General features: G+C 39.1%; 2 protein-coding genes across 3 annotated transcripts in view; one reads left to right on the forward strand and one right to left on the reverse strand.

Annotated features, from left to right (window-relative positions):
• The window catches only part of Mospd2 (motile sperm domain containing 2), a 46,681-nt gene extending 44,304 nt beyond the window's left edge, over positions 1-2,377 (reverse strand). For both annotated transcript variants that reach the window (XM_013507006.1, XM_013507005.1), the window contains exons 1-2: positions 2,234-2,377; positions 2,013-2,082 (exon numbers count right to left, since the gene is read on the reverse strand). In XM_013507006.1, coding sequence (XP_013362460.1) covers positions 2,013-2,082; positions 2,234-2,242 — 79 coding nt within the window. In that variant the 5' untranslated portion in view covers positions 2,243-2,377. The remainder of the gene's footprint in view (positions 1-2,012; positions 2,083-2,233) is intronic.
• A 320-nt stretch (positions 2,378-2,697) lies between these two features.
• Fancb (Fanconi anemia, complementation group B) overlaps positions 2,698-13,533 on the forward strand; it is a 27,826-nt gene continuing 16,990 nt past the window's right edge. Inside the window, exons 1-3 of the mRNA XM_013506977.1 lie at positions 2,698-2,782; positions 8,919-9,932; positions 12,926-13,078. Coding sequence (XP_013362431.1) covers positions 8,988-9,932; positions 12,926-13,078 — 1,098 coding nt within the window. The 5' untranslated portion in view covers positions 2,698-2,782; positions 8,919-8,987. The remainder of the gene's footprint in view (positions 2,783-8,918; positions 9,933-12,925; positions 13,079-13,533) is intronic.

Raw genomic sequence — 13,533 nt, forward strand, 5'->3', positions numbered from 1 at the left:
TTTCTTTTTTTTTTTGAGAAGGGTCTCACTAAGTCACTAAGTTGCTCAGGTTGTGATGGAACTTGTACTGCTCCTACCTCAGCCTCCCACAGTGCTGGGATTACAAGTGAGTATCACCATGCCTGGTTATACCTTTAACTATGGCTTTAATTACATGAATGTGTGCATGTGTGTACTGACTGGATTGCACTGTATGTTTCTAAATGCTGGAAGGAGTTAAATCTGTACTAGTCAAGGAGAATGTTAACAGGTGAGACTGGCAAGGTAAGCAAGATTCAAATCACATATGGCCTTGAACTGTAGGCCATCGTGAAAAACTGAGATTTTATTCCAAAGGGAGTAAGTAGACACGGAAGGCTTGCAGGCTGGAGAGTGACACAATCTAATTTGACATCATGGTGTTAGTGAAAGATTACTGAAGTGAAATTCAGAAGGCCTGAGCACTGATTGGCCCTGGCTAAGCCTGTAAAACTAGCAATTTTGAGCAAATCACTACTCTCTCCAAACCACACTTTTCTCATTTAAAAATGAGAAGACTGAACCAAGAGGACCATTTTTTTGAAGAAAAAAAAAAAAAGGGTCTCCCTATGCAGTTCAGGCTGGCTTTGAGCTCACTGTGTAGCCCAGGCTGGCCTTGTACTCACAAGGATCTTCCAGCCTCAGCCTCCTGAGTGCTGGGATTACAAGTCAGCGCCACCAGGCCCGACTCTCAAAATGACTTTTAAGATCTTATCTATTGCTCTGTTTCTGCTTCCTCCTTTGGGTATAACAAAAAGACATTTGTCCTGTTCCTGGTTCATTAGGTTTAATTTTGAGTTACTTCTAAACTACTAAAAACCATGCAGCTATGAGTTACACTTCTATAGAAAGTGATTTTGGATCTCTCTTTTCACTGGTACCAGATACGTTATTAGAAGTGAAATCTCTGGGCTAAAAGTGAATCAAGTGCTTTTGCAACTCTCTGGTATAAAGTTTAGAGTGTGAAGAAAACTGACAAGGAGGCATGAAAAGATTTACTGACCAGGTTATTTGGAACAGATTTTCTTATTCTAGGTCATCAAGTGATGTATAATCTAAGACAGTTTAAAACTGCAGGAAACTTTAGCTGAACACTTAAGTCAAGATACAAAAACTCAACTTCTTTTACAGTAACCAAAATGATTACTGACACAAAGTATTCATTAAAAACTACCACATTTTAAGCCTGTGATAGGTAATTTCATACACTCTTTTTCAGTTAATCTTCCTAACCTTATTTGCATTTGAGAGGTATGGAAACAGAAAGTCAGAATAGACAAGCTATTTAGTGGCAACGTCAGGATTAGAATCAATCTGGAGGTAGTCAACATATAGGCCTCTTTTCAATTCTGTATTTACAATAACTTACCCTGCCTACTTTTTACAAATTATTTTGCAGTATCAAGTCATCAGGCAAGTACATGAGCACTGAAGCACCTGAGTCATCTAGTATGTTCAACCAATAAGTCAATTCTGGACTCAGAGCTACTTTACTAGGAATAGTGGGGGATGAGGATAGAATTTGCTCTAGCAGGGGAGAGCCTGCACTGTGAGTAGAATGCTGGGGTGTATGAAGTGGGATCTGGCATAATATCAAAGGAAGTGGCGTGTTCAATTAAGTACATGTCAGTAGTATTATGGTAGTTTCCAGGTTTACTTTGTTGCTAGTTGAAAGGTCAGCAGGAGAACCTTAGACTGTGTCGTGGGCCTAACAAGTGTCTTGAAAGTTCCATAAAAGCGAGGAGATGCTAGAAAGCCACCGATTTCCAACTTGGGTTAACCCTTCAAAGGTAGCATTGGACACACCACCTGCCCAGTTGGAAAACCAAACACAGCACGTTACGGAGAGCAAAGCCTTTGAAATGCACAGAGTATTGTTACTGGACCAGTTGAAAGGGTCTCTGAAACACCCCACAGAGACACTGAAGAACACCCTAGTAAAGTTGAGGACGCACACCGAACACCTTCCTCAACCTCCAGAACGCGGTGCTCACCTGACACATAGTCAGCTTCGAACCTCCGCCGGATCTCACAGACGAGCTTGGCTTTATTCTGAGCGTGATTCTGGATGGGAGATACAACAGGACCTTAGATATTTCTCCCACTACCCCGGGTACCCTCAGCCCAGCCCACTCGTGCCCGGGAGCCCTGTCCCCGGTTCTCGGAGGCAGCTTCCGAGACCGAGAGGCCAGCACTGGTACAGTCGGCTCCTCACCTCGGCCATGACAGCGGTCTTGGACGTGATTACTGTAGGTGAAGCCGTCGCCCCCTCCACCACCGCCAGAGTATCTCATCACCCGACAGTCCCGCCCAGAGGTAGACCGAGGAGGGTGGGAGGGAGAGGCAGTGTCGCGTGACACCGGAAGGCAGCCGGAAGTGCCGCCGCCCCGCTCAATCGGACGCGGCCGTCTGGGTGTAGAGGCGGGACTAACCTCTCAGTCCGGACTCCATTGGTTTCTCGCTTGGGCCCCTCCTCTCGACGTCCACCCACTGCCCCCGCGAGCCGCGCGATCCAGGGCACTTCTCCTCGGAGTTCCGCCCTCGAATTCAGGGTCTGCCATTCGCTTTTGCAATAATCACTGTAGTTCCCGCCTCCTCAGCGTCCCTAGGCAACCGTCTCCAAGCAGCCACGGCCCACTCCGATTCCTCCGCGTTTGCTCAGTCTCGGGGCGGGGCCTCCCAGAATGCTGCGCGCTGGCGGGAGTTTTGGAGCTGCTGGATGCTTCCTCTGCGCTGGGCTTCAGCAGTGTGGTGGTTTTCCGAGGTAAGGCGGCATCTTCACGGAGGGCAGAGCGGGTAGGACTTCACTCCTTGCTCCTGATTTCCAGGAGAGCCGGAAGGAAACAGGCATTCCTTGGCCTGGGTCTGGCATTCTCAGGATTTTAATTGCTTGCTCTATTCCGGGATTATTGCTCTTGAAATTTTCTTCATTACCTCCACGTCTTTCACATTTGGAGTCTGAGATGTTACAAGGGAAGATATCTTTCAAATATTTAGGGGTCAAACAGTTACATAAAGTTAAAATAAAAAGTGTAAAACATTCTTAATTAAGATAGTTGTTGTCAATGGGGGGGGGTCTGTTCTGCCATCCGGAGACTTTGGGCAATCTCTGCAGGATATTGAATGGACACAACTCCGGGAAGCTGGTGTTACGGCTTTCTAGGGGTTAGGAACTAGGAGCGCCGCCAGACCCTCTGTCGGGCACAGGACCACCCACAGTGGTTATCCAGTGCAAAATGTCACGGCTAGTGCCATGGTTGAGAAAGTACTGGAACGATTTTAATTTTGTTGGTTTAAAAATAATAATTGAAAGAAATCGTTACACATGCAACAGTGCCTTCCTTGGAAGTGAAAAGGTGCTGAACACTACAACTAAATTTTAAAAAGAGGCCTCCATGTCTCTATCATCTGTAGTTTTGTATGGGAAAAAATTGAACCCATGCTCACAACATTGTTACATTGTTTACAAATTGTTTGGATACATCCTTTAGAAGTATTTAAACTGTAAGTAATCTCCCTCTGACTCTACTCCCCCACCCGGATATTCATCACCTTGTCCAGAATCAACAGTCATTCAGAATTGGGCATAAAATATTTAGCCTGCCTGTCTTCCCTTTCCCCCTTACCTGCTTCCTTTCTAACTCCCTCCCCTCCCTCCCCCTTCCCCCTCTCTTCGTCCCTTCCTTCCCTCCCATCCTTCCTCCCTTCTTCCCTCCCTTCCATCCATTATTCCTTCCTTCCTTCCACTTTCAGACTGCCTGGATTTGAATTTTAGATCTGGCACTTAATATATAGGCCTCTGAGAAAATCCGGAAATTCCTTGTCTCAGTGTCCTCATCTTAAAATAGGACAATAATAGTTTCTATAGCATAAAGATATTTTCGTTCATTTTATTTTCAAAATCTAGCTATGATAATATACTGTAAATAGGTCTAATACATTCCTTTTAACTATTGTATGACATTCCAGCTGTATTCATTCTTCTACTGGTGATCATTGAAGCTTTTTCCGTTTTTATATTCATTATTTGCAATAATGTAGGGAACATTCTAGAACAATGTCCTTGTGCATATATGGAATGAATTCCTTGAATTCTGTCTCAGAATGAAATAGGCATTTTGATTTAATATGAAATTGCCTTACAAAATCTTCATCAGTCCTGTTTATTAAGCACTCATACTTGTCTCCTAATTGTTAGCTTTGTATCCAATTTCATCTCATTCACATGTTCATCACTGTCACCTGGCTCTTTATAGGCCAGCAGTACAATTTTGTGGTTTCTGTTTTTGTAATCTTTCAATGAGTTATCATTGCTTATAGGAGAAAGTTGGAAGTCCTTCAGAAGGCATAGAAAAGCTTCTTAACTTAATCTTCCATAATTCCCTAATTTAGTGAATTATCATTCACCCACATTCACTGACATTTCAAGTGTACATAAATAATCCTGGGAAGGAAACAGGGGAAATTGACTGTAGGTAGGCCCTCAAGAAATGCCTTTCACTTGAGTAGAGAGAAAAAAGTTTTAACAGTGGACCTATTTTGTAGTCAAGTTAATTTACTTGGGTTAACAGTGTCATGTATGTTGGGGAAAGGAAGTCTGTCAGCATTACATTCACATGATTGTGTTTACTGTTAGGGACAATTTTTAGTTAGGCATCTTAATTTTCCTTTTTTTCCAAGGATACTTTCTCTTGGTTACAATGTGGTTTCTTACAGATAGTTTTGTATTTCGTATACAGATATAGTGCTCTTCTCTTGTCTTCCTGAATCACCCTGTGCCAGTCAATGTTAACTGTCAGTGTGACTAGATTAAGATACTCCTGCAGTCTGATGCTCATAGCAGAGTGTACTCTTAGGAGCTGGGGCCCAGTTGGAGGAGGTGGGTCACTGGGGCCTTGCCTTTGGAGAGTATGTTTCTTGCTGGTGCTCTTCCTCTGTTCTCTGCCTCCCAGCTACCTTGAAGTGAGCAGGTTTCTTTGCCATCATCTTCTGCCATAAGGTTTCTGCTTTGGAGACAGTTGCCATGGTTTGATACCACTGTAACTGGGAGCCAAAATAAACCTGTCCTCCTTTAAGTTGCAGGTGTCAGGTATTTTGTCCCAGCAATATGAAAGCTGACCGTTACACACAATGATAGTTTAAAGAGTTCTAAAATGTATAGTGTCACAATGGATTTATAAGCATTTGAAAGGAACACCATGTTTATTGAGGGGGAACATAAGTATAGTGAATGAGGGTAATAATTTACTGTTAACCTACTATATTTACGTTATTCTTCGGTATTCTTGGGGGATTAATTCCAGGATTAGCCACAGGTACCAAAAGCTATGAATGTTCAAGTCCCTTATATAAAATGGCATAATATTTGCATATAACTTACACACATTCTCCCATATACTTTAAATCATTCCGAGATTACTTAAAATACCTAATGTAAATGATATGTAAATAGGTATTATACTATATTTCTTAAGGAATAAGGACAAGGAAAAGATGTACATGTCTAGTACAGATGCAGTTTTTTAAAAAAATATTTTCAGCACAGGCCTGTAATCCCAGCACTCGGGAGGCTGAGGCAGGAGGATTGTTGTCAGTTCGAGGCCAGCCTGGGCTACAAAGTGAGCTCAACGCTAGCCTGAACTGCATAGTGAAACCCTGTCTCAAAAAACCAAAAAAAAAAATTTTTCAGTCAGCTGTTGATTGCCTCCAATGATGCAGAACCTTTGGATACAGAGGGCTGACTATATGTGTAGGCAAACAATATGCCCTTTTATATAAAGGACTTGAGCTCTTAGGGGTTTTACTATCTGCTGGGCATCCTAGGAACTACTTTCCTATAGACACTGGGGTACAACTGTGTTTTAAAATCTGGCAGCATCAAACAGCATACATTTATTATCTCACTATTTCTGAGTGTCATGAATTTGGGAGGAGTTCTGGTTTTGGATCTCTCCCTAGGGCTGCAGGATCTGATTCCAAGAAGGCTTACCCATAGAGCTTTCACAGAAGGCCTCAGTCAGTACTCTGCTGGTTTTTGGTAGGAGGCCATAGTTTCTTGCCTTGTATTCACCTTCAGGGAGCTGCCTGAGTGTCTTAGAAGTATGGCAGATTGCTTCCAGCAGTCCAAGTGATCTAAAAATGAGGTGAAAAAAATAATAAAAAAATAAGGAGGTGAAATCGAAATCCTTGCTGTGAGACACTGGCTACATTAACTTAAATTTGTAGCTTAGGGTTTGTAGTGGTGCACTATTCAAATCGGATTGATTGTAGGTTTTTATAATGAGAGAACAAAACTTGGCCTGTGAACTTTTGTTTTCATTCGGGGGATACAGTATTACTTACTTGTAAATGACCTAAAGTTCAGTTATTTCTGCAATAGTTGCATCACTGGTGTACAACATGTTTCAGAACTCAGGAGAAAAGAGTATGAGTGTGAGTTATTTATAATGGAGGGGGATCTTTCACAAACCCTTTAGAGTGTAACCATTCTTCTGGTGTTTCTGAGGTTACATACTATATAAACCAGAGCTGGCCATGAAGATTAACAGTGATGTCAGTGATAGTGTGTAGCATTTATTGAGCGTAGTAGTTCTTATCCATTGGGGATATGTTCACGGTCCAAGACCCCCAGGGGATCCCTGAAACCACCATTAGTGCCCAACCCTGTACTTATTATGTTTTTTCCTATATGCTCCGTAGCTTTGCATATTGTGCAGAGTTAATGTGCTCTCCCATGTTTTATGCCCTCCTGCTTCCTTTCCATTACTACTCTTGAGCTTTGGGGCTCCTATTCAGTAAAATACAATTTTCTTTGTTGTACGCATTGTGATTCCTATGATGGCCCACTGATAACTGAGAGAAACCGAGTGACTAACCAGTGAAAAGCCTATATAGTGTGGATGTGCTGGACAAAGGGATGATTCAGGTCCAGGCAGGATGGAAAGGAGTAGTGAGACAGTGGGAGTTTCATCATGCTACTCGGAATAGTGTACAGTTAACTTATGAGTTGTTTCAGGAATTTTCCCATTTAATATTTTCAGACCACACTTAACTGTGGGTAACTTAAACTACAAGACTGGTGATGAAGGGAAACTTCCTACTGTCTATATGGCAGGCTCCATTTCAATTGCTTTATATTACTTATTTTATGTATTAGTTTAGTGTTTTGAGGCAGAGTCGCACTATGTAGTTCAGGCTGGCCTTGAACTGTGTAGCCAAAGCTTGTCTCGAACTCATGTCCATCCCCCTGCCTCAGCCTCCCAAGTGCGAGGATAAGTGCACCACCGTACCCTGCTTTGCAGTAATTGTTTTCTATTGCTTTGCACTTATACCTTGCGAGGTAAATGCTGTTATTGTTCCCCATCATAGAGATGTGAATATAAGGAACAAAAGGGGTTAGGCAACTTGCCCAGAGTCCCATAGCTAATCAAAGGCAGACCTGGCCTTCACACCAATCACCACACATGTTTTGCTTAGAATAGGGCAAGCGTTCAGTACTGCTTTGAAACATTGTTGCAGGAATGTCTCATGGAGGGCCACTGAACAAAGAGAACAGTGTCCGTTTTTAGATACATGTGTTCAATTTAGAGGATTTTCTTTTGATTTTCGTTTTACCATTTCTGTTAAGTTTCTTTCTTATAACCAATTTGTTCTGAATAAGGAAATGCATGCAAGGACAATGTGGTAGTTAACGTGTAGACTCAGGAGTCAGAGAGCCTCTTTTCCAATCTAGCACTGTGCTAATTAGGACTGGAGCTGTTGATGGGTGTTGCAACAGTGGGAAGTTGTCTTCCCTTCCTTAAAATATTTTTGTATTTAAAACATGGCAGAGCTAGAATAATTTTAAGAGGCTAGTTATAAGCATTAAATGAAACAGTGTATGTATTGCATCTAGCATGGAATAAGTATGAATGATTGATAGCTTTTTAAGTCTTCTGTTCATACCATTTAAGTCTTCTGTTCATTATAAGTTTCCTTAATCCTCAAATTTTTTATACTTTGAATAAAAATAATGACTTTCTTAGGTCATAAAAATGCATTGTGCTTACAAAGTAAGGTTTATTTCTCTGACTCCTCTAGAGAGTTTAGAAGGCTTTGTTTTAACATCTTCTGTTTTTTTATTTTTGGAGTTTTATTTTGTTATAGAGCCTGTGTATGCTTTTCCTCCAGAGTGCCTGGGCTGTGGAGACAGTTTAATTAGTCTGCTTCCACAGCCCAGTTCAGGGGTCACCATATTTGGGGGAGAACCTGAGCTTCAAGACAAGTAAACACTGATTACCTGAATGGTCATGCTAAGAGGCTAAGGTATAACCAGGTTAGAGATAGTAGTATATTTGAAACAATGTAGAAGCATGTATTAATTTCTGCAAATGAACATCACTGTGCTACATTGCGAACATATACTGATAGAAATTCCTTGTCTCAAAGAATTCTGAAGTCACTTTTAATAGGACACATAAATCTAAAACTTTAAATATGTGCTGTTGACACATTTAGTATGTTCTTTTTTCATTTAGTTACTCTCCTACTTAGCAAACTTTTCTTTTTTTTTTGGTCTTTTGGGACAGGGTCTTGCTATGCAGTTCAGGCTGGCCTTGAGCTCACTTTGTAGCCCAGGCTGGCCTCGAACTTGCAGTGATCCTCCTGCCTTTGCCTCCCAAGTGCTGGGATTACAGGTGTGCGTCACCATGCCTGGCAGCAAACTTTTTAAAGGGTTGTACAATAATAATATTTGGTTGTCCTTTTTTCTGATAATGCAGCATTGTCATGGGAGCATAAAAAGCTTAAAAATGTTTACTTAATGAAATATATAGTTATCTATATAATAGTTCTCAAACAGAGACATGTTTTCCTCTTAACTCTGCCTAGGTTATGACAGTTTTTCCTCATTTCTTTTTTAGGATTAAAAGCATCAGCTGGAATGAATTTGCATTTGAACATTACATGAACACAAAGACTTGATATTGTGGATGGCTAGCAAACAAGCAATGTCATCTAATGATCAAGAAAGGCTCTTGTGTTATAATGGGGAAGTCCTTGTTTTTCATTTGTCTGAAGGAAATTTTGCAGATAAATGGCCTGCGAAGACATCTGTATTACATGTCAGAAGGATGGTATTTGACAGAGGAACAAAAACATTTGTTTTGAAGTCCACTGGATGCTTCAACATAAAGGAAAAAAACTCAAATTTAAAAATTGTGTCTTGCAACTGTGTTTCAGATTTCAGAACTAGAATTAACATCCCTTACATTTTGATACAGAGCAATGAAAGTAATAAGGTTTTCAAATATTTTGTACTATTTCTTCACAGTACCAATAAATTTGAGATGCGTTTGAGTTTCAAACTAGACTATGAGTTGAGGGACAATATAAGGGTCCTTAATGGCCCGTTAGTTTTATGGCAACACGTTAAAACATTCTTTTGTATCTCTTCCCAAATTAACAAAGTTGTTAGTGTGTCAGTTAACTTTTCCTCTATTGAATGGGCAGGTGAGATTGAAAATTTAGGTACAGTTTTATTGGGACTAACGGAATGTTTATCTGAAGAAGAAAGTACCCAGAAACCTTCTGAATCATATGCAATTTGGAATACCAAATATTGTGTATACTCTCTGGAAAATCAAGAAGTATTAAGTAATACATACATTATACCTCCAGTTTATAGCAGTGTGGTAACTTGTGTGCACGTCTGTTCCGCTGAGGTCATCACCAACCAGTTAAGAATGTCTCTGATTGCCCTTACTCAAAATAATCAGCTGATTTCATTCCGAAATGGGACTCCTAAAAGTGTATGCCAGCTTCCATTTGAAGATCCTTGTTCAGTTCAACTTTTAGATTCAAGTGAAGGAAACCTCTTTTTCATTGTATTATTTAGGTCCAGTGATGCTTGTGCTATTTGGAAAAAGAACTTTCAGGTATAGTACTTAATTACATAATAATTCAGCTGGTGTTTGTAGATGTTTTAAGCATTCCCATGCTTCATCCAGTTCTTCCAAGAGTTTTATTATCTGGGTCAATTATTAGTGCTGTACTTCAAATCATGTGTTTTATTTTTTTTTTTCTTAAAGTTATCAGAACACTACCTGGTAATTTTTATTTTCATTTTTTGGAGATGGTATCTCACTATTGACAATGTTATTTTTTTTCCCTTGCCATTTTGTTACAAAACCTTTTAAATTTGGAAATACATAAATAAATGTATAACTAGAATTACATATTAATTTGTCTTAATATTCTTTTTTTTTGGAACTGGAATCGAACTCAGGACCTGCACTTGTCAGGCAGGCACTTGTACCACTGAGCTATATTCCTGGTCCTGTCTTAATATTCTTCATGTCTTAATTTACAATCTTTTAATGTAATCATATCTAAAAACCTAGGTTAGTACAGTAATTGTATTTGAGCCATTACACTTAGCACTAAGACAAGAACATCAATACCACAAGTGTTATAATTGAGTGGAACATATAGTAGTACAAGAGAAAAACTTTTCTTACATTGACTTTTGAGGCAATTTGGATGATGAAGTGCATAACTTATTAAATAATATGGTGTTTTTGATAGCAATTTTGTACCCAAACAGAAAGCAACAGGGGCTGGGGATTTAGCTCAGCGGCAAAGCGCCTGCCTGGCAAGCGCAAGGTTGTGAGTTCGGTTCCCGGTACCGGAGAAAAACCAAAAAAAAAAAAAAAAAAAGAAAGCAACAGAAGCAGTCTTCCTTTGGGTTGGCATCCATCCTTTTACTAGCTCATTCTGAGAAGGAATTAAGCCATCTTACAAAGATAGGTAAAATACAAACAAGTACAATTTAGAATAAATAATGAAAATGAAGGGTGGTGTGCTCCCAGGTCAACCCTACATAAAAGTCAGTCTACAGTAATGCATGATTAGCTTTTTTTCAGGCTTTCTCTCAAGTTTTAAGACAAACTCAAAGTTTGTCTTAAGTTTTGACAAAAATCTGTAAGAATCTATTCTATTGTATGACCTCAGTTTTGATACTGAGGTCATTGACATTGGTACACAGATATTGATACATCATGAATAGGAACAGGCTAATATATTCTGAAACTGTGGTATGTAATATGACAGTTACTAGCCGTATGTGGGTTATTCAGTATTTAAAATGCAGCTGGTCTCAATAAAAATGTGTTATAAATGTTAAATACTCATGAGATTTCATAGACTTAAATATTTCAATTTTAAATTGCATATATTGAAATGGTAGCATTTTGGAAATACTATGTTAATACAGTGAGCCCTCCATATCTATTGTATTTATTGATTTTGCCAACTGCACATTTAAAGTATTTGAAAAAAAGTTTACGTCTATACTGAACATAATATATGTAGAAAGAATATATATATATATTCTCTCTATATATGTTCTCTCTATATATGTGATTCTTTTTCTTGTACTTATTCCCTAAACAATATAATATAGCCAGTCTTACTTATTATTCATTGTTTTAGGTATTACAAGTAGTCTGGAGATGATTTAACAGATATGGGAAAATGTGGTACATTATATGCACATACTATGCTATTTTATGTACGGAACTAATCATCCACAGATTTTGGTATCTGGAGAGGGTCCAGGAGTCAGTTTTTCACTGATAATGAGGGATAAAAATGTATTAAAATTAATTTCACCTTTTATTTTCACTGGTAGTAGAGATTTTACAATTACACATATGCCATGCATTTGTGACTCACCCATATTTGCGTCAGACAGCACTGTTTGCAATGTGCTAACAAATGTGTGCACAGCTCTGTGATGAGCACATTCTTAAATAATTTCTCACATAGTTCATTATGTTCCATGATAATCACCGGAGCTTGGATGATTTTACAAATAAACTGTTTCCCAGCATAAGTGAAGAATCACAGATACAGAAGTTAGCCTTACAGGGGCAACGCTGATACTTGGTTATGTAAGCTAAAGAACCTTGCTCATGTTTGCCCTAATATAAGCTGCCTTCCTGTTTCACGTAGATCAGTGGTGGTGAGCCTATGGCATGTGCGCTGCAGCTGGCTGTTTATATCATTGCAAGCTCTGAAAGGTTTGCCAACACTGATCTAGGTGATGTTTATCTGTGTTTCTGGGACTCTGAGTTGAAGATTTTGCTTTTCTGCCTCAGGGAGAGGATGGATCTGATCCTCATGGTGTTAATATTTCCAGGAATCAGTCTGAAAGCTTTTGGCTTTGTGGATGATTAAGATGTTGATTTCTCTTTTAAATGGGGGGTATTCTGGTAAAAACTGACCAAATCATTCCATTAATCCAAGGTGTTTCTAGGTATCCTGCTCCTGGTGTCCCTTACCTTCTGTGTGTTCCCCTATAATAGCTATGCCCCTTCTGTCAGGGTTTAAGGTACTGAGTTCACCTTGATGCTGCCATAGCCTGTTTTTCTTTGAGTGCTCTTGAAGTGTGTCTATGTACCTCCAGTTACCTAATGTAACCGTATTCTTTCAGTAATTGGTCTGATCATAACTATATACCTACTAAGGCTTATGGGAATGAAAGTCATCCTTAAATTAGCTGTGCTAGAGAAAGAATTAAAGAGAGTTCTAATCATAATAACTGTTAGCATTTCCAAAAGATTTAGTTGTGATAACTGTTAGAATTTTTACATAGATTATAAGATTTTAATATAGAAATTAGGGATATGACAGTCCCTGGACACACAGTAATAAAGCATTAAATTTATTTATCTTGTTATTTATGAAGTTGTTATAATTGTTTGTTTTTGATCTTCTTACGACTTTATTTTTATAGTACCATTTTCATTGTTCATTTGGAATATCGAGGATAACAAGTTACAACTACCTCAAATTAAAGCAATTGGTTTTGCTCACATCTGGCTTTGCTTTCCTTCTCTATTATTCTTTAATGCTCTGTTTCACTCAGGTTGTTGCTAAGTGGGAAAAACTGAGCTCAGTACTGATAGATGACTTTATTGGAACTGGAACTGAACAAATACTGCTCCTTTCTAAAGACTCCTTGAACTCAGACTGCCTGGCTTCATTTAAAATAACAGATCTTGGCAAAATAAACTATTCAGTAAGTTTTTATTTACTCATATATTTCTTTACGAGACATATTAGAAAATTTAAGTACTCAAAAGCTATTGATGCACCATTTAAATTGTTGTGTTTTCATACTTAAACTTTTGAATTTTAAGAGTACGTAGATTGTAACTTTTAAATATATAAATTTTATCTTCCAAATATATACAGTGAATCTCCTCACAAGTGTGGTAATGACTGCTTTCTGTGTAAATTTGGAATACTGGAGGGTCACTCAAATGATAATGGTACTATGAGTTATTTTATTGTTGCTTCCAAAAAGTGTGTCATACATATAAACATAGTAATAGTTAAGGAAGAGAATGAAGTGAACCAGCATTTTAAAAGAAGTAAACAGGGGCTGGGGATTTAGCTCAGCGGCAAAAGCGCCTGCCTGGCAAGCGCAAGGTCGTGAGTTCGGTTCCCGGTACCGGAGAAAAACCACAAAAA

The sequence above is a fragment of the Chinchilla lanigera genome, unplaced genomic scaffold, assembly GCF_000276665.1.
Source record: "Chinchilla lanigera isolate Chin_1 unplaced genomic scaffold, ChiLan1.0 scaffold00118, whole genome shotgun sequence".
Lineage (NCBI taxonomy): Eukaryota > Metazoa > Chordata > Mammalia > Rodentia > Chinchillidae > Chinchilla > Chinchilla lanigera.